At 46.9% G+C, this 18,530-nt stretch overlaps 1 protein-coding gene across 5 annotated transcripts; it reads right to left on the bottom strand.

The window, feature by feature from the left end:
• Positions 1–59: 59 nt before the first annotated feature.
• ACTL6B (actin like 6B) lies at positions 60–12,962 on the bottom strand. 5 transcript variants are annotated; one of them, XM_080680104.1, is made up of 14 exons: positions 12,840–12,962; positions 12,325–12,401; positions 11,938–12,103; positions 11,535–11,635; positions 5,495–5,592; positions 4,771–4,865; positions 4,599–4,705; positions 3,819–3,908; positions 3,603–3,664; positions 3,381–3,495; positions 3,162–3,242; positions 2,967–3,062; positions 2,674–2,760; positions 60–308 (listed from the first exon to the last, which is right to left on the bottom strand). In XM_080680104.1, the coding sequence occupies exons 1-14, from the start codon at positions 12,862–12,864 to the stop codon at positions 228–230; spliced, it is 1,281 nt and encodes a 426-aa protein (XP_080536230.1). In that variant the 5' UTR covers positions 12,865–12,962; the 3' UTR covers positions 60–227. The 5 variants fall into 5 exon arrangements, with proteins under 5 accessions (XP_080536230.1, XP_080536234.1, XP_080536232.1 ...); XM_080680108.1 differs by lacking the exon at positions 12,840–12,962 and adding an exon at positions 12,488–12,589; XM_080680106.1 differs by lacking the exon at positions 2,967–3,062.
• Positions 12,963–18,530: the final 5,568 nt, after the last annotated feature.

The raw sequence follows: 18,530 nt of genomic DNA, 5'->3' as shown, positions 1-18,530 counted from the left end.
CCCTCCCTCGCCAACCCCCAGACCCCCGCATCCACTCCCCACCGCCAAGGAGGCCAAAATTTATTTTTCTTAAAACATTTTTACTCCTTTCAACCTAGAAACATCCCAATCTATGAGGACGAGCAGGGCGGGGACGAAAGGGGGCGATGGGGCGGGGGCGGAGTTGGGGTGGTTAGGGGTCTTCTCTGCGCTTGAGGAGGCCTGCTGCGGGTGGGGGAGAGGAGCCCTCAGGGGCACTTCCGCTCCACGCACTGCTTCCCGCCTTCTTCGTATTCCTGCTTGGAGATCCACATCTGCTGGAAAGTGCCCTGGGTGCGGGGGACGACATCGGAGGTCAGCGAGGCCCTGAAGGAAAGCGCTTCCCCACATTCCACCAGTGCAGGCTCAGCCCCTCGAAACTCTCTTCCTGGCCTCCCCCGCTCCTCATCCCACCTCCCTCTGGCAAGGACCTCCCTAATCCCCACTCGCGCCAGCATCCCGCCAACCCCTTCATATTCTGGGGGCGAATACCCTCCTTCATGCCGGTCAACCATAATGTTGATTCATTCATTCAACAAGTATGAATTTCGCACCCGTCTGCCCTGGGCCAGGCGCTGTTTTTGAGCTGGGTGATGGAACTTACAGCCCAGGCCAACCAACCAGCACCCAGCACCCGCCCCCCCCCCCCCCCCCCCCGCACCACACACACACACACATACATGTATACGCACATTCCACCTCCACCAGGCATCCTATCACTCCATCAGGTCTTACAAACTGGTCAAGTCTTCCCTCATTCCCAAGAAAAACCTTTCACCATTCCTGCACCGCTTGACTTGAGATGGGGTTGTCTCCGCTCTGATGCCCCACCCCTATTGAAACTTGCCCCTGAGGGTCTCCTGCACTGGGCATTTCAGACTGTCTCTTCTCTTTGATGGTTGCTCTGTCTCTGTCTGAAAGTTAATGCCTGTGTCCATGGTTCTGTCCCTTTTTCTCTCCTTGGCTCACAGAACAAGGCTTCCTGGACCAGCTCATCCACTCCCTTGACTTCTCATGAGCTAAAACCCACGCCTCCCCCAATATTCCATTTCCCTTGCAGATTTCCATGCTGAGTAACAGAGCCAAATACTCAGCTGTCTTTTGGGTACCTTTTCTTGAATGTCCCTCATGACTTCAAACTCAATATGTCCACCACTGAGTTTATTATCTTCCCAGGTCTGGCCCACTTGTTTCTATGGTCTTTCTTGCTTCCTAGCACCGTCCAATAGAGCGGTCACTAGCTACATGTGGTTACTGAGCACTTGAAATGTGGCTAGTCTGAACTGAAATGTGTCCTATGTAAAATACACACCAGATATTGAAGACAAAGTCCAGAAAAAAGAATGTAAAATATCTCAATCATTTTTATATTGATCATGCATTGAAATTATATCTGGATATATTGGGTTAAATAAAATATATAGTCTTTAAACTTAATTTCACCTTACTCTTTGGACTCTTAAATATGGCTGTTAGAGATTTTTAAATTGCATATGTGACTCACATTACAGTCCTTTTGGGCCTCATCCTAGACCCTCTTCCCTCTTGCTTCTTGCATCTAAATAGTGTCCACATTCTGTCAGTCAGACCTCTGATAAGCTCCCAAATCCACCCCCTAATATCTACTCCTTTTTCAAACCCCAATCATAGTAGAGACCACTGAGCCCAAGTGAGCTTCCTAAATTATAATTCGACTGTCTACTGTGTCTGCTCGCTGCCTTTGGCCTTGCCTGCCTTTGCTCATGGTCCAAGCACTCTCTCTCCCTCTTTGCCTCATGGGCTCTTACTCAGTCTTCCCATCTTAGTTTGAATGCTCCTTACAGGCCCTTCATGATCCCTGAACTGGATCAGGTCCTTCCTTAAAAGAATACCCTCACACTTTGTGAGGAGTTCCTGTTTAATGGTCTTGGCCTCTAAACTATCCCTGCTCATGGAGGCAGGGACTATGTCAAGCTGTCTGTACACTTCCAGCACACAGGAAGCCCGATATCTGTGTCTGGCTCACATGCTCAGCCTTGATCTAACTTCAGACTGCCAGCCTTCTGCCTTTCTGACCCTCGTTTCTGTCTCTGGGGGCTCCCCCTCCAGTGGATGTCCCCGCTGTGTGGCTGACACTCTCCAGGTACAGTTTGCATCTCCAGCTCCCTGCTCAGTATCTTGCTTCTGCCCCAGCAGCAGGCCCAAGCGGAACTCTTCACCTACTGCTCCAGACCAACCTGCTTGCCTCCTTCTCTAACTGCCCCTTGTTCTTCACCCCATCCCCACTACAACCCATGACTCCAGGCCAATATAGCCTCCTTCCAAGCTTCCCTTGCGTCCAGCTCACACTGGATTCTTAAAGACATAGTCTTCTCAAACATGCCTGTGACTGTCACCTAGCCTTACCCCAAACCTTCAGTGTCTCCTCTCCGCTGACTACAGTGGGTGCCTCACCCGGACACACAGGGCTACAGCAATCTCAACCCAACCAACCACTCCAGCTTCATGTCCCTCTACTCCCTGATTTGTGTCCTGTGGAACATTAACCCTTCTGGGAGCATGACTGCCCTTTCTCAAAAATAAATGTTTGTTGAATGAATAAATGAGGAGGCAGGCAAGGCACTGGGGCTGTCCCTTTCCCACAGTCAGAGCCAGGCCAGACCCCTTCCCACTTACGAGTGAGGCCAAGATGGAGCCTCCAATCCAGGGGCTGAATTTGCGCTCCATGGTGCTGTTGCTGGCAATGAGTTTCAGTCGCATGCTCTGGGGGAGAACAAGGGCTTGGGGAAGCGGACGCCTGGGTTCTGGGAAAGGACAGGGCTGGGGTTGGGGAAGACTGGGAAAGCCACAGGGGGAAGGTTCTGCTCTGGTGGCCAGGACACTAGAGGTTTGGGAAGGAGGAAGGACTTGGTCCTGAAGAACTAAACCAGGACTGGAGTCGAGGGCCCTAGCTGGGGGTGGGCTCCTACCGGTGGGGTCTTCTGGGAAAGCTCTCGATTGAGCCTGTCAGTGAAGCCCTGAAGCAGTGTGTTCCCACCAGTGACAATGACACTGCCATATAGGCCCTGAGAGCAGTGAGGAGGAGTAAGCAGACAGGGAGCAGCCCTTCCCTATCTCCCCACTTCTCCTGGGCCCCTTTGCCCAGCTGAAGGCTTGAGCCTCACCGGGCGAATGTCGATGTCACACATGCCGATGCTGGTGGTCACCACATGGCCCACACCTAACATGGTGTTCCCCGAGAGGCCCTGCAGAGAAAGGTGACCTGGGCTTTGGGCCTTCTGCCCCTTCTCCCCGGACTCTTGTGACCCTTCCCAGCCTCCCCCACACCTCGGCATCTGGGGACCCCAGCCAGCCCCACAACAGTGCCCTCCAGCCAGCCCAACCTTGACATTGGAGGGATCAAACAGGCCCTCAGGGATGCGGAGCCTCTCAGCACCGTAGTCTGTGTTGTAGCCATTGGGCATCTCATAATGCACAGTGGGCATCTGTGCAGCCACCCTGCCCAGAAAGGAGCAAGACTTTTCGATAATCACAAAGGACCATATGACCCCCCCTGAGCTCCAGGCCTGCCCTCTTTCCCACCCCCAGCTGTGGGCCCCACTCACTGCTCATCGTAGGGAGAGTCTGAGACCTGCAGCACAGAGGCCTGGAAGTCCTGGATCACCTCCTGAGAACCCAGGGAGGTAGTGAGGGTTGGCCACCCTCCTCATACTTCCACAACCCCCTCCCACCTGCAGGGCCTCTGTCCCTTTCTGTCTACTCATGGCAGGGGACTAGCAGCTAGGGAGGAGTGTTTCGGGGGATCGTCTCCAGTGTCTCACATTGCACATGTAGTTATGCCAAGACTTGGAAACCTGGGGTAGCTTCTCCTTCTTCTTCCAGTTTGGTGGGGCTCCCTCCCGTACGGGCTCCTGTGGGGGTACAGCCTATGAGCATCCTTCCTCATCCCATACTTGCCCAGCCCACCCTGACCACACCTACATTCCCAGCACTCCTTGGCTCTGTAGCTAACAGGCACTGGGCTCTCTGCTCTATCGCCCACAAACGTGTTTCCATCCCTGTTAGAGGAGGGATAGTGGGGAGAGCCTGTTCCCACAAATTCCACCCATGCAATTGGTACAGCTGATCTGAAAGACCTGGGTCAGAGAAAGCTGAGGGAATAGGGAACACAGTGGGAGACCAGAACCTTAAGGAAACAGCCTTTACTGAGCCATGTTCCATGGGGTGGTCCAGGCAGACCCTTGCATGTAGTATCTCATTTGACACAGCAGTCTTATGTACTGTTCCACGTTTCAGGGGAAGAAAATGGGGTTCGGGGAACCTTCAGTCTCATGCTCTAGGTCACACAGCTTTTACATGGTAGAAGCAAACCTTGAAACTGACCCCAGAACTCACCACACTGGCCCTTCACATCATGCTATCAGCGGACTGTGTGACCTAGTCCACATCCCTCAGCCTGTCTGAATCTCTGATGCCTTGATTGTAAATGGAGAAATTGGACCCAGGGTCCTCTGAGGGCCCTGCTGCTCCCGCTCTTATATCTAATGAGATAATGGGTCGACAGACATAGGTGAGGGCCCAGGATGCCCCAGAGGCCCCACCTTGGCAGCAATCATATAAGGTGGGATGATGTCAATGGCCATTTCTTGAAAGAGCTCCCGGCACTGCATGGAGATGAAGTCCCCTGCCAGGGGTGACTTGACAATGCCTAAAAAGGGAGAGGTGTCAGAGCCTGGTCTCCCAAGGCACTCCCAACCTCTGCTGAGACCCCACCTTGCTGCAGGACGTAGCCATCATGCACTGGAATGGCCGTGGTGTGGGTGGCCCCACTGTCCAGTACCAGGCCGGTGGAGCGTCCGTTTGCAAAGCTGGCATAGGACAGGTAGGTCAAAGAGATAGCAGCAGCAAATGAGGGGGCAGGGACCCAGGTCTGACCTCTGCTATGCTGAGGTACAGCCCATTCCCAGTCTGCAAATTTCTCCTTGTTTGTGACCCATCTGCTGTAGAAGGCTCCTGAGACCTCTGTCACCTTTTCCCTCTCTGAATCACAACACCTTCCTCTATTCTTTCTTTCTGAGCTCCCAGCCTCTTTTTAGTTGTGGTTTTATGTCTTGTGGGCTCTTTGAAATTAGGGGCCATATTGCCCCAGTGCACAGCACAGGATTCAATCAAGGCAGATCCTTAAAAAGTAAATGCTGATTAGCTGTTTGGGAAGGAAATTCCTATATCGTAAACGCCTTCTCTCCAGCCCCAGCCCCTACTTGGCCACACTTTCTCTCTGCCCAACCTGATCCAAGAAATGGGAAGTGGCTGCTGACCTGACCACCCAGGGTCCAAGGCATTAGTCCACATGGGCTTTCTGTACTAATGGGGTTCATGAGGGTGTCTGCTCTTCCAAGACCTTGTCTCCATAGAATCAAGCCTAACCCCTAGCTCAGCAGGCTACACACCCTCTCTGGCCCTCCACCCAAGCAGAGCAGCTCAGCCCAGAGGATACGCGGTGAGCACAGCTGTCTTGCATAAGAAGAAGGCAGGAATGTTGTACTGTTCAAACATCAGCTCAGTCAGCTTCTCCCGCTTGGCCCGCGTATTCCACTGGGGAGAAAGCGCAAGAGGGGAGAACTCAGGAATGGAGAGGCACAGACCCATGCACGTACATACACACACACAATTTTGACTGGCACAGAGGTCATCCCTTTAACCCACATTGACCTTTAGAATGTAAGAACTATAAAGAAGTTTAAAGATCACAATCCAAACTCAGCTGAAGAAGACAAAACTCAGAGAGAGACAGTGATTTGCCAAAGGTCACATGGTAGAACTGGGACTCGAGTCATAGTTTCTTGACTCCTGGCCCTAGGTTCTTTATTGTACAATATACACACTTCAGGCTCCTCCCAGCCCCAAATACATCTCTCTTCTTCCCCATTCTAGTCATTTCAGAGGTGAGATATTTCTGGGTAAAAATGGTGGATTGAATACAAACATCTAATTTTATTCCCTTCCAGGATCCCAGCAAAACTATAATCAAGGGGCAATTTAAAAAGACATAAACCCACAAAAACCAACAAACACATGAAAAGATACTCAATGCTGATGGCCATTAGGGAAATGCAGATCAAAAACACAATAAGATACCACTTCACACCCACTAGGATGGTAACAATAATTTGAAGAAAAAAAACAACAACAGAAAACAACACGTGTTGGAAAGGATGTGGAGAAACTGAAACCATTGTAAGTTGCTGGTGGAAAGGTAAAATGGCTCAGCCACTGTGGAAAACAATTGGCAGTTCTTCAAAAAATTAAACATTAAATTACCATATGATCCAACAGTTCCACTCCTAGTTAGAGACCCCAAAGAATTGAAAACAGGTACTCAAACAAATCTTGTACACAACTATTCATAGCAGCACTATCAGCAATAGCCAAAATGGAAACAACCCAAATGTTCATCAGTGGATGAATAGAAAAACAAATTGTGGTGTATCCATACAATGAAATATCACTCAGTCATAATAAAAAATCAGAGTACTGATATATACTACAACATGAATGAATCTCAAAAACATTATGCTATGTGAAAAATACAGACATAAAATATTACGTATTGTATGATTCCATTCTGTAAAAAAGTCAAAATAGATATATCCATAGACACAAAAATCAGATTGATGGTTGCTAAGCGTTGAGGCAGGGGGAGTGGAGATGGCTTTATGAAAACGGACTTTCTTTTGGGGTGATGAAAATGTTTTGGAACTAGATAGAAATTATGGTTGTACAACATTGTGAATGTATTAAATTGTTAACATTAAAAAGGTCCATGTTAGCTGAGAGAGAGAGAGAGAGAGAGAGAGAGAGAGAGAGAGAGAAAGAGATGTCCTCAAAGGTTGGGAAAAATAAGAAAAGAGAAAACAGCAACCTATTTTCCAAGATTGGAGATCAGATAGGTGAGTGGTAACTGACTTCACAGATCCAAGAATGCTGACTCATAAGGCAGCAGAGGAAAAATCAGAAACAACCTGTGTTAAATTGCAGACTCCTCACAGGGCTCAGGAATTGGTAATTTCAGGTATCTCTGGAAGTGGAAGTGAAGGGAAAGCTAAGATTGTTTAAAGCTCTTCAAGTAACAGATCCTAAACTCTTTCCCCAATTCCATATTACTGGGCTATTGCTCACCCTAACTCAGGAGAAAACTGGAAGAATATGTTGAACATCAGTCCTATTTTCTTACTTGGCTCTTAGAATGGTGGTGCCAGGCCTGTCTTAGGGTGGAAATCTTTCCTGTGCGTTACATCAAAGATATAAAGATTCCAATTATCAGAGGCTGCCTAACAAACATCCCAGTCAGAGCAACCTATAGCAAAGATCATAGCCCCCCACCCCACACAGCTTCCTATCAGCTTCTTTTATTTTTTGGATCAATCCTCACCGGAGGATATTTTTCCATTGATTTTTAGAGAGAGTGGAAGGGACGGGGAGAGACAGAGAGAGAGAAACATCAATGTGAAACAGACACATCACTTGGTTACCTCTGGAAGGGTCCCGATCAGGGAGGGGGATTGAACCTGCAATTGAGGTTCATGCCCTTGATCAGAATCCAATGCTCTATCACTGAGCCAAACCAGCTAGGGCCCTATCAGCATTTTAGTAGCTCATCTTTTTTAAAAAATATATATATTTTTATTGATTTCAGAGAGAAAGGGAGAGGGAGAGAGAGAGAAACATTAATGATGAGAGAGAATCATTGATCGGCTGCCTCCTGCACGTCCCCTACTGGGGATCTAGCCCACTACCCGGACATGTGCCCTTGATTGAAATCAGACTTGGGACCCTTCAGTTCGCAGTCTGATGCTCTATCCGCTGAGCCAAACCTGCTAGGGCTTAGTCCACCATCTTAATCATAAGCAGACAACCAAGGATTTGCATAAATCTAAAAAAAAAAACAACAAAAAACCTGTAAAATGAGATAGAGTCCTGCTGGCCTGGATCAGTGGTTGAAGTCGACCTATGATTCAGGAGGTCATGGTTCAATTCCCCGTCAGGACACATGCCTGGGTTGCGGGTCTCGATCCCCAATGTGGGGCATGCAGGAGGCAGCTGATCAATGATTCTCTCTCATCATTGATGTTTCTATCTCTCTCTCCCTTTTTGAAATCAATAAAAATATATATATTTTTTAAAAATTAAAAATAAAATAAATTGAGATAGAGAACCCCAAAAAAGGGCGGGGGGAGGGGGAAGCAGCTTAGGAGAACCAAAATTATGCAGGGACACGAAAACTTTCAAAAGCAAAATTTATAATATCCTTTATGAGATAACAGATGATGTATCCATGACACAGGAATAGGATGCTCTAAAAAGTAGCATTTGTGTAGCAAAAAAAGAACTCCTGAAAATTAAAAATACAGGAGCAGATATAAAAAAAAAATCAATAGAAGGGTTAAAAAATAAAGCTGAGCCTGGCCTGTGTGGCCCAGTGGTTGAGGGTCAACCTATGAACCAGGAGAACATGGTTCAAATCCCCATTGGGCACCCGGATTGCAGGCTCCATCCCCAGTAGGGGGCGTTCAGGAGGCAGCCAATCAATGATTCTCTCTCACCATTGATGTTTCTATCCCTCTCTCCCGCTCTGGAAGCAATAAAAAATTTTAAAATCTGCCCCCACTTTGTATACCCATGTACTTATTAAAAAATAATAAAGTTGATGGAATATCTTGGAAATTAGAGGGAAAAATGAAAAGGTGGAAAAATACAAAAATTAGAGAATCAGTTCAAGAGGTGTAGAATCCAAATAATAAGATTTCCCAAAGGGAGAACAGAGAAAATTTAGATAAATAAGTAATTTAAATTACTGAATTAAATAATTACTGAATTTTTTTTCACTGATTGAAAGACATGGGTGTCTAGATTGAAGTGACATACTGAGTGTCTAGAGCAGTGATTTTCAACCTTTTTCATCTCACAGCACATATAAATTAATTACTAAAATTCTGAAGCACATAAATTTTTTTTTTGCCGATCTGACAAAAAAAAGTGTAATTTTGATTAATTCACATTGAATGAATGTTGTTGTGTTGGCTGTTGTAATTTTTTAATTTATTTGACAATCTAAGGGAAAAAGAGGTTAGTGCCCCTGACTAAATAGTTAGGTATTATATATTTTTAAAATTCTTGTGGCACACTGATTGAAAATCACTGGTCTAGAGCAATGAATGAAAATAAACCAATATAATAGTGTGAAATTATAAAACACTGAGGACAAAGTGCAAATTCTATAAACTTTCAGAAAGGAAAAAAAAATTACATCAAAGGATCAGAAATTAGATATTTTCAGCCTTCTGGGTGGCAACAATAGAAGCTGGATGACAATGGAGAAGTACCTTGAAGATTATGAAGAAAAATGATTTCCAATTTGGAGTGTTATACCTAGCTAAGCTATCAATACCAGATCAGACATGCAAAGTCTCAGAAAGTTTACTTCCTGTGACTTGTCTAAGGCAATTACTGGATACTATGCTCCATGAAAATAATAAAGCAAGTTTTAAAAAGTAGTCATGAGATGCAGGAAACAGGATTTTTAACACAGGAGAGAGGCACAGGGATTCCCTAAAATGATGGTGAAGGGAGATGTCAGGATGATAGCTATGTTCTCTGTGTAGAAGGCAACCAGTCCAAAGTGGAGCGAATCAGTGGATTCTTGAAGAGATTTCTTTCAAGAAGATGAAATTGACACAATGCCAAAGTAATTATTTTTTTAAAAAGTATGTATCGTCCAACTTTGTTCTCTTAAGATTTTTTGACTATTCTGAGTCCCTTGATTTCCATATGAATTTTATTTTTTAAAATTTTTTTTATTGATTTCAGAGAAGAAAGGAGAGGGAGAGAGAGAGATAGAAACATCAATGATGAGAGAGAATAATTGATTGGCTGCCTCCTGCATGCCCCCTACTGGGGATCGAGCCTCCAACACAGGCATGTGCCCTTGACTAGAATCGAACCTGGGACATTTGAGTCTGCAGGCCACCACTCTATCCACTGAGCCAAATCAGCCGGGGCAAGGAATTAATTTTTTGAGAAAGGTATAAATAAATGATGAATAATTTAGGGTCACACTTCTTTTTTAAAATCCTCTCCCAAGGATATTTTTCCCCCATTGATTTCTAGAGAGAGTGGAAGGGAGGGAGAGAGAGAGAGAGAGAGAGAGAAACCTCCATGTGAGAGAGACACATCACTTGGTTGCTTCCCACAGGTGTCTCACATGTCTCTACTGGGGCTAGGAAACCTGCATCTGAAGTACATGCCCTTGCCCAGGAATTGAACCTGTGACTCTTCAGTCCCCAGGCTGACGTTCTAACCACTGAGCAACCGGCCAGAGCTAGAGTCACACTATCAAGTAGATAGGAAACTATGCAAAATAAAAATCAGGACAATTTCAGTTCTAGGAAAAACAAAAGGTTGTGCAGGAAAGGAAAAGTAACCATAGTTTATTGCCTGGCTCAGCCCTGATTAGTATACATAATAATAACAGTGTAAATACTGAATATTGATCTTAGAAAAACCTAAAATACAACTGTACATAAAGGTGGGAGTGCTGGGCCAGCATTGGCCTATGAACCAGGTGGTCATGTTTCATTCTTGGCATCAGGCTCAACCCCCAGTAGGGGTCAAGCAGGAGGCAGCCAATCAATGATTCTCTCATTCTCTCTCTCTCTCTCTCTCTCTCTCTCTCTCTCTCTCTCTTCCTTCCTGTCTGAAATCAATAAAAATATATACTTTTTAAAAAAGGTGGGAGTGCCCTAAGCTGGTTTGGCTCAATGGATGAAGCATCGGCCTGTGGACTGAAGGGTCCCAGCTTAGATTCCAGTCAAGGGTACATACCCGGGTTGTGGGCTCAATCCCCAGAAGGGGGCATGCAGGAGGCAGCCCGATCAAGGATTCTCTCTTATCATTGATATTTCCATCTCTCCCTCTCTGAAATCAATAAAAATATATATATTTTTAAAAGGCGGGAGTAACAAATATGTGTGGTGTGGGCTTGGGGAGGAAAGAGCTAAATGCTCATTTTCTATAGTTGGAAATCCATGGATAATGCCTAGAACTAAAACATCCACAAGCAGCATTTTAAGTATGTTAGTGATTTCAAAGAAAATGACAAAATTAGCTAAAAGAGAGAAAAGCCAGCTGCCTCTGGAAAAGGTAAATGGAAGGAAGAGAGGTGAATGGCAATTTTTTTCCCTTAACATACTTTATAAAGAAATTTGATTATTTATGTGCATATATAGCATTGACAAAAATTTAAGTTAAAAGTTCAAAAAAGGACTTTACAAGGAAAAAGAGTGGATAAGGCTGGCTGGGGGAAGGGTGAGTGGATGGAGTAGGAGGAGAGAGAGGGAAGGAGACCAAACCAGGGAGAAAGGAAGATGTGGTTGGAAGGAAAGTCTGAAAATTGAGGTGGGTGATTGATGACAGAGGCTTGAGGAGAGAGGTGAATGATGGGCCCCTGGGTTGGATTAGTGGCTGGATGAGGCACTTACCGGCGCCTCAGACATGAGCACTGGGTGCAGGTTTGGCTCGGACTTGACATGTTTGCTGTAGGTGTGATCCAGGATGGCGCGGAAGCACTCCCAGTCCTCGACTGGGGACAGGATACCAGCAGGAAGAGATGAGGTTGGGCAGGCAGGGGTCCAGAGGCAGGAAGGAAAGGAAGGGGAAAGACCAAGTCCAGGGGAGGGGAAATGAGATCAGCTCTGGTGGCAATCCCCCCTTCCCAGGTATCTGGAAACTGGGCTGGGAACTGGGCAGCTGTGGGAAGCAGTGAGGGGATCCCTGGGACTTGGGTAGCTGCAAGGAAGACTCCATGGGTGTGGGGTGCTGTGTCCCAGACTGAGGGGTGGACTTCAGGTCTGTGTCAGGAGGTGGTGGATGGGGGCCCCTTACTCATGCCATTTTTGAGGGGTGACATGACCTCTGCTCCATCCCGAGGCACATGCAGGGCGTTGGTGTCGATGTGAAAGATCTTCCCTTTCTTCTCCTTCTCCCCCTCCAACTCCAGCCCGCACCCCTCCTCCGCGGCCAGCAGCCCCACTGTGGTAGGGAAGTCAGCCTGGAGGGGTGAACCGGCAGGGAGAGGGATCGACCTCTTGCCCAAGTCCAAGCCCTCCGCAGGGCCTCAGCCCGCCCTGGGTTTACGCAGCTAACCCAGCATGTTTTCTCCCGCACTCCTGCTCAGCAAAGCTTCTTTCTGGGCTGAGAGCCCTGCGTTTCTGGGAAGCCTGGAGAGGCTCCCGGAGGCCCTAGGATTTGGGAAGGGGCTGGAAGGCTCACCTTGGGACAGTCCTCCCCAGCGTATCCAGCGCGGACTGAGAAGGAGCCAATGTCAAAGACCAGCGCACCCACCTCATCTGTGTCGGGAGACAGGTGTGTGAGGGGGTCTCTCCCAAACTCTCTCCCACTGGATAGTTCCGAGGAGAAGTCATGACAGAGCCACCTTCAATACTGGCCGAGATGAGTGGGAGCTTGGCTTGGAGTCCGGAGTCAAGCTTCCAGAGCCCCTTCTTGCCCAGTGGCCTTGTTCAAGCCAGTCTCTTTGCTGGCAAAGAAGGGGTCGGGGGCCGGGCGGTGGTGGGTTGAAGGGTGTAGAGGTTGGGCCAGGTGCGCGCGCGAGTTTGGGGAAGACCGAAGGTAGGAGGGGCACAGGACCCAAACCCAGGGCTGGACCCGCTCGAGTACCGAGGTGACAGGCCCCGGGGTGCCCAGAGCTTGAGTCGCGCCAGTCGGGGCGCAGGGCTGCAGGTGGGGCCCCAACAGGCTTGAGAGGCCAAAGCCGGAGGCTCGCTCACCTCCGCCGTAGACGCCCCCGCTCATAGTGCCCTCTTTAGCTCTGCTCGCGGCCCGTGGGCGGCGGCGGGATCAGCACCGAGGCGGCCGGACAGCTCCCGGGATCCCGGGTGGGGCGGGGCGCGGGGCGGCCAATCGCAAGGCCGGATCCCCCACCCCCAACAGCACTGCGGATTGGGTATGAAGAGAGACAATAACCCAGCCAGGGGCTGCTGCTTTAAAGGGATAGACACCACTACATTAGGTGGCGGAATGGGGATTAGCGTGTGAATAGCAAGAACGGTGAGACGGGCCCTAAAGGATAGGCAGGCAGAGAGCAGAGTACCCAAGAGATGGAGACCATGTCCATCCGGAGACCAGAATTCTGCAAGGTGACTGCTGCTGGGGCCCCTGCTCCCTTACCTTTTTTTAAAAAAAATTTTTAATTGATTTTGAGGGAGAGAAAGGAAGGGAGAGAGAGAAAGAGAGCGGAGGGCTGCCTCCTGCACGCCCCCTACCGGGGATTGAGCCCGAAACCTGAGCGTGTGCCCTGACTGGGAATCAACCAACAGCCTTTTGGTGCACTGGATGACGCCCAACCAACTGAGCCACACCAGCCAGGGCTGCTCCCTTACTTTTTAAATTGGGACCAAGGAGAGGGCGCCATAGGCTGGGAGAGTCATCCATCCTCAGGCTCCTGAGAAAGGTTCTGCCATACCAGGCCTGAACGAGATGAGGAGGGGGAGAAGTGGGCGGGGGGGGGGGGGGGAGAGGGAGATGTAAGGGAGTGGGGTTGTCTCTCCTTCTCTGTCTTTCTGATGACCCCTCTTTTCTTTGTCTGTCCCTTGGTGCCTGAGCACACTTATATATACATTCATACATGGTGCTCAGCTAACCCAGCATCAGCTTCCTTTCCCTATTCTTCTATCTTCATCTGTTCTCCTCAGAAGATATTTATCAAGTAAGCAACTAGAAGGCTCCTAGATTCTTCTAGGCTCCTGGCATGAAGCCACCTTCACAGCAGTTTTAATAGCAAAGGTGAAGGTGAAGGTGCCTGCATTGTTTCAGCTGTGAAACTCTTATGTATGTGTATAGGTGTGTACTTGTATGCATGTTTGTATGTGTCAGTATGTGAATACATCTGTGTGTTGGAGGCACTTCTACCTACTTGTTTTGGGTTGGTGGAGCATTAAGATTAGAGGAAGAGGGTACTATGTGATGTGAGAAAGTCCCTGAAGGTTCTCTGCTCACCAGATGCTCACTCTGGAAGGACAGATGGCTTGAGTTGGCTCATAGATAAACCCCTGGCAACCTGGGTATTTCACATGCTGAGGGTTGGTTCCAAGTCTAGGCCTGGCTCCCCAGATTGGAGGAGTCCAGGCTTCAGTGGGAGGGATGAGCTATAAGGGAGAGAGCCTACTCAAAAGCTGGGAAATTGAAATACTCTTGAGTGACCTTTGGTCAGTACTCCATCTCTTGGGTACTCCAGATGAATTGAATGAGCCCCTTAACCTCCTGGCGCCTGCATTGTTTTCATTTTTCAAAAGGCTGAAGTGATAATTAAAGGGACACTGGAGGGGAAAGTAATTCTATGTAGGGCTTTCATGTCTCCTTTTGTTGATATTTAATGACGTTTCTTCACTTCTTCTGTAAATTCACCTGTCAATTCCTACTACCCCCTCTCCCACTCCAGTCTGGATCTCACATTCAGAAACGTCCCTAGTTGAGAGAAACCTTACTGATCCAACTCTAGATGTTACATGAATTTGGAGGCAGACCCCTGTTTTGGGTCACATAGCCAACTGGGAAAGAGCCAGGACTAGAAATCACATCTCTTATCAGCCAGTTGACAGATGACTTTGTGTCATAACACCTTTCTGTGCCTCTCCAAGCTTCACTCTTCCCATCTGTAGCACAGCTGTAGGACTTAATCTGATGACAGAATCAAGTGCCTAGCTGGGCATGCAAGACTACTCAGTAAATGTTGGGTCCCAAGAATGTCCCTGGGGAGTTTTTGAGGCTTTAATGATATTATTCATAACTTAGATATCTATAGTCTATCTGGTAATGATAAGTGAATTTTCCTGTGATGGTTGGTGGAAAAGCTAATTGAAAAGCTAGTTGACTAACTATAGGACTAGACTTGGCCAAGTCAACTGTGGCCAATCTTCATTTGTCCTTGGATCTGACATGCTATTCTATTATATTATGGAAGTAATTAAGGTAAAGGTTATTAATATATTTCACTCATCCATTCATTGATTTAATAAACATCTTTTTTAAAAATATATTTTATTGATTTTTTTTACAGAGAGGAAGGGAGAGGGATAGAGAGTTAGAAACATCAATGAGAGAGAAACATTGATTAGTTGCCTCCTGCACACTCCCTACTGGGTATGTGCCCACAACAAAGGCACATGCCCTTGACTGGAATCGAACCTGGGACCCTTGAGTCCACAGGCTGACACTCTATCCACTGAGCCAAACCGGTTAGGGCACAAGCATCTATTATGTCTATCATGTGGCAGGCATTGTGCATGGCACGGGAATACTGCAGTGCACACGATATATCCCAGCTCTCAGGAAGTTTGGGTGTAGTGGGGAGCTCAGACATACATGAAAATAGGATGAAATGGAGGCCTAAAGGAGGGAGGGGCCTCCTGTCTTTGAGAGTCCAGGGAGGCTTCTAGAAGTGAAGTTTGAACTGAATTATGAAGGATGAATAGGGGTTCACTAGTGAACAAGGTGGGAAAGGTCTTCCTCATAGAGAATGGCATGTGCAGAGGTCTAGAGACATGAACAATTCTGGCATATGTGGAGCTCAGTCTAGAAGGAGGGTTGGATATGAGCTGGTGGCAGAGACCACTGTTGGGGGAGATGAGACTGGAAAAGTAACAAAAGTTAAATTCGTTTGTGCCTGAGCTCTATTTTTTAAAATATTTTCATTGATTTCAGAGAGGAAGAAAGATAGATAGATTGATAGACAGCTGGATAGATAAATCAATGATGAGAGAGAATCATTGATCAGCTGCCTCCTGAATACCCTGGGGATTGAGCCCAGGCATGTGCCCTGACCAGGAACTGAACTGTAACCTCCTGGTTCATAGGTTGATGCTCAACCACTGAGCCACGCCGGCCAGGCCTGAACACTAGTTTTATTTAGTAAACACAAAGTATCTACTATGTGCCAGGCACTGTTATAAATGTTTTACAAATATTAAGTAATTTAGTCTTCATAATGACCCAATTATTACCTGCATTTTGCAGGGGAAACAGGCATAGAGAGATTAAGTGACTTGCCCCAGGTCACTCAGCTGGTAAGTGACAGCTGAGATTTGAAAAGTATTGATCCTGGGGGAAATGTTTGCCATGCTTCTATTCATTTCATAGATGTTCTCTAGGTGCTTGATAGACACTGGGAATAAAATGGCTTATGTAACTTATGCAACTCTTGTCGGGTTTAATGTCTATCCTGGAAGATGGATGATTAACAGTTAATTCAATAAAGTCACTGGAAGTTCTCACATTACAGGCCCAAATTCAGGTAGGCCAAATCTGAGCACCTGGTAATGACATCACAGATGGTAGGATCAGGACCCTTAGACTCCACACCTTGGAAATGATTTGGCTCTTGTGAGTGTCTGCTCATTGCTTGGTGAGCTCTCCTTCAGCTCTCTACCAGATAAACCAAATGCCCTGGCTTCATAGGAAACCCCTAGCCAGGGGTGGCAAGTGCCCAGAAATAAACAGTCCAGTAAGGCTGAAATAGGAATGCAGCCAGCATTGCAGTGGGGCACAAACAACAGTGTGGTCAGGGAGACAATATTGAAACTAAGCCTGAGGAAATTACCTGCATTTTTCCAGCTGACAAGGAAATAGAATTGGAATGGGGGTGAAAGGCATTCTGATTGAGTAGAGGGTACAAGACCCAGCCTATGTGTCATGCAAAGAAGTTCGGTCCTTCTCATGGAATCAATGGGGAACTATCACATGGTTTTGAACAGCAACATTATATGATCCAATTTGCATTTTAGAAAGATATCTCTGGCAGCTATTTGGTAGTTTGATTAGAGAGGGACTATCCTAGAGGCCAGGAAATAGGCAAAAATCAAGGGAATAGCAGTTGGCATACAGCAGAAGAGATGGATTTAAGAAATATACAAGAAGCAGCATTGACAAGATGTATCCACCAGTGTGTAGACTGCTAGCCTTACATCAATAGTCATCTCTCTTTTTTCTTTTTTAATAATGTTTTAGCTAAGTATATGGTGAGAGACTACATTTCCCAGCCTTCCTTCATTCTGGCCAACTTCTGAGCAGAAGTTAGTGGTGTCCTTAAATAGGAAAGCACTTGTGCTTCCCACCCCCCACCCCAATCTCATCTCAATGCTAGTGGAAGCTGCCTGGGCCACACTGGTCACAGAGATGGATGCTAAGCGTTGAGGATGGCAGAGGTGTCCCCACAGTCCTGGTCTTTGTTATAGCAGTTTGGACTATACTAACCAGTTGAGCAACCTTTGGGTATGTGCTGTGAGGAAGTGAGAAGCTCCTGGGTGGATGGTGTTAACTGGGCCAAGAGATTCAAAGACAGGGTAGAGTTGGGTAGAATGGGGTGGAGTAGAAGAAGATAAACTTAGTTTTGAATATATTGAATGTGAGATGTCTGAGAACAGTGGTGTGTAGTAAATGTTTTAACAATAAGCTCTTTGAGAAAGAGGAGCCCTGATCTGAAACATTTGCTGATTTCCATGGTGTAAATACGTCCACCGTGATGATTATAAGTTACTACTATAAATATGATTTCACTGAGCAAGGAGGAGTGCGGAAGAGAGGTACACAATGGGACCTTGTTAGCTGGTCCGAGCTGGCACAAGTTGACTCTATGGCACATCACTGTCCATAAGCATTCAGATGAAGATATTCAGTGTGCAGTCAGATATACACCAAGTCTGCACATGAAAAGAGATATCTGGGCTGCAGACAAAGGTTTGAGAATTATGAGCAATTGGGGGTAATTAAAATTACAGTACTAGATAAAATCACCAGTGAATAGCACAGAAAGTAAGAAGAGGAGGCTGAAGTCAGGATCCTGGAAAAACAACAACAATGTTTACAGAATGCCCTGAGGAGGGGAAGGAGGTCAAGAAGCCTGAGAAAGAACAGTTAGACGCAGTGGTTCTTAACCTTTCTAATGCTGCGACCCTTTAATACAGTTCCTCATGTTGTGGTGACCCCCAACCATAAAATTATTTTCGTTGCTACTTCATAACTGTAATTTTGCTACTGTTATGAATCATAATGTAAATATCTGTGTTTTTCTGATGGTCTTAGACGACCCTGCTAGCGGTTCTCAACCTGTGGGTCGCCCACAGGTTGAAAACCGCTGCTGTAGAGCCTAAGACCATCGGAAAACACAGATATTTACATTACGATTCATTAACAGCAAAATTACAGTTATGAAGTAGCAACGAAAATAATTTTATGGTTGGGGTCACCACAACATGAGGAACTGTATTAAAGGGTCACGGCATTAGAAAGGTTGAGAACCACTGAGTTAGAGGAAGGAGGAAGTGTCGCATTACTTGTCAGAGCCAGGTTCTCCACATGTGCTCCAGGGCTTCTGCCTTCTCAGAGAAATTGGTCATTCATTGGTCATCCCCTACCTCTCTGTATCCTTTGCCTCCCTCACCCACCTTCACCCACCCGTTTTTTCA

The sequence above is a fragment of the Plecotus auritus genome (genome assembly GCF_963455305.1).
Source record: "Plecotus auritus genome assembly, chromosome: 7".
In the NCBI taxonomy this organism is placed as follows: Eukaryota; Metazoa; Chordata; class Mammalia; order Chiroptera; family Vespertilionidae; genus Plecotus; species Plecotus auritus.
Note: the sequence above shows the minus strand (reverse complement) of the source record. Positions and strands in the feature narration are given on the sequence as shown.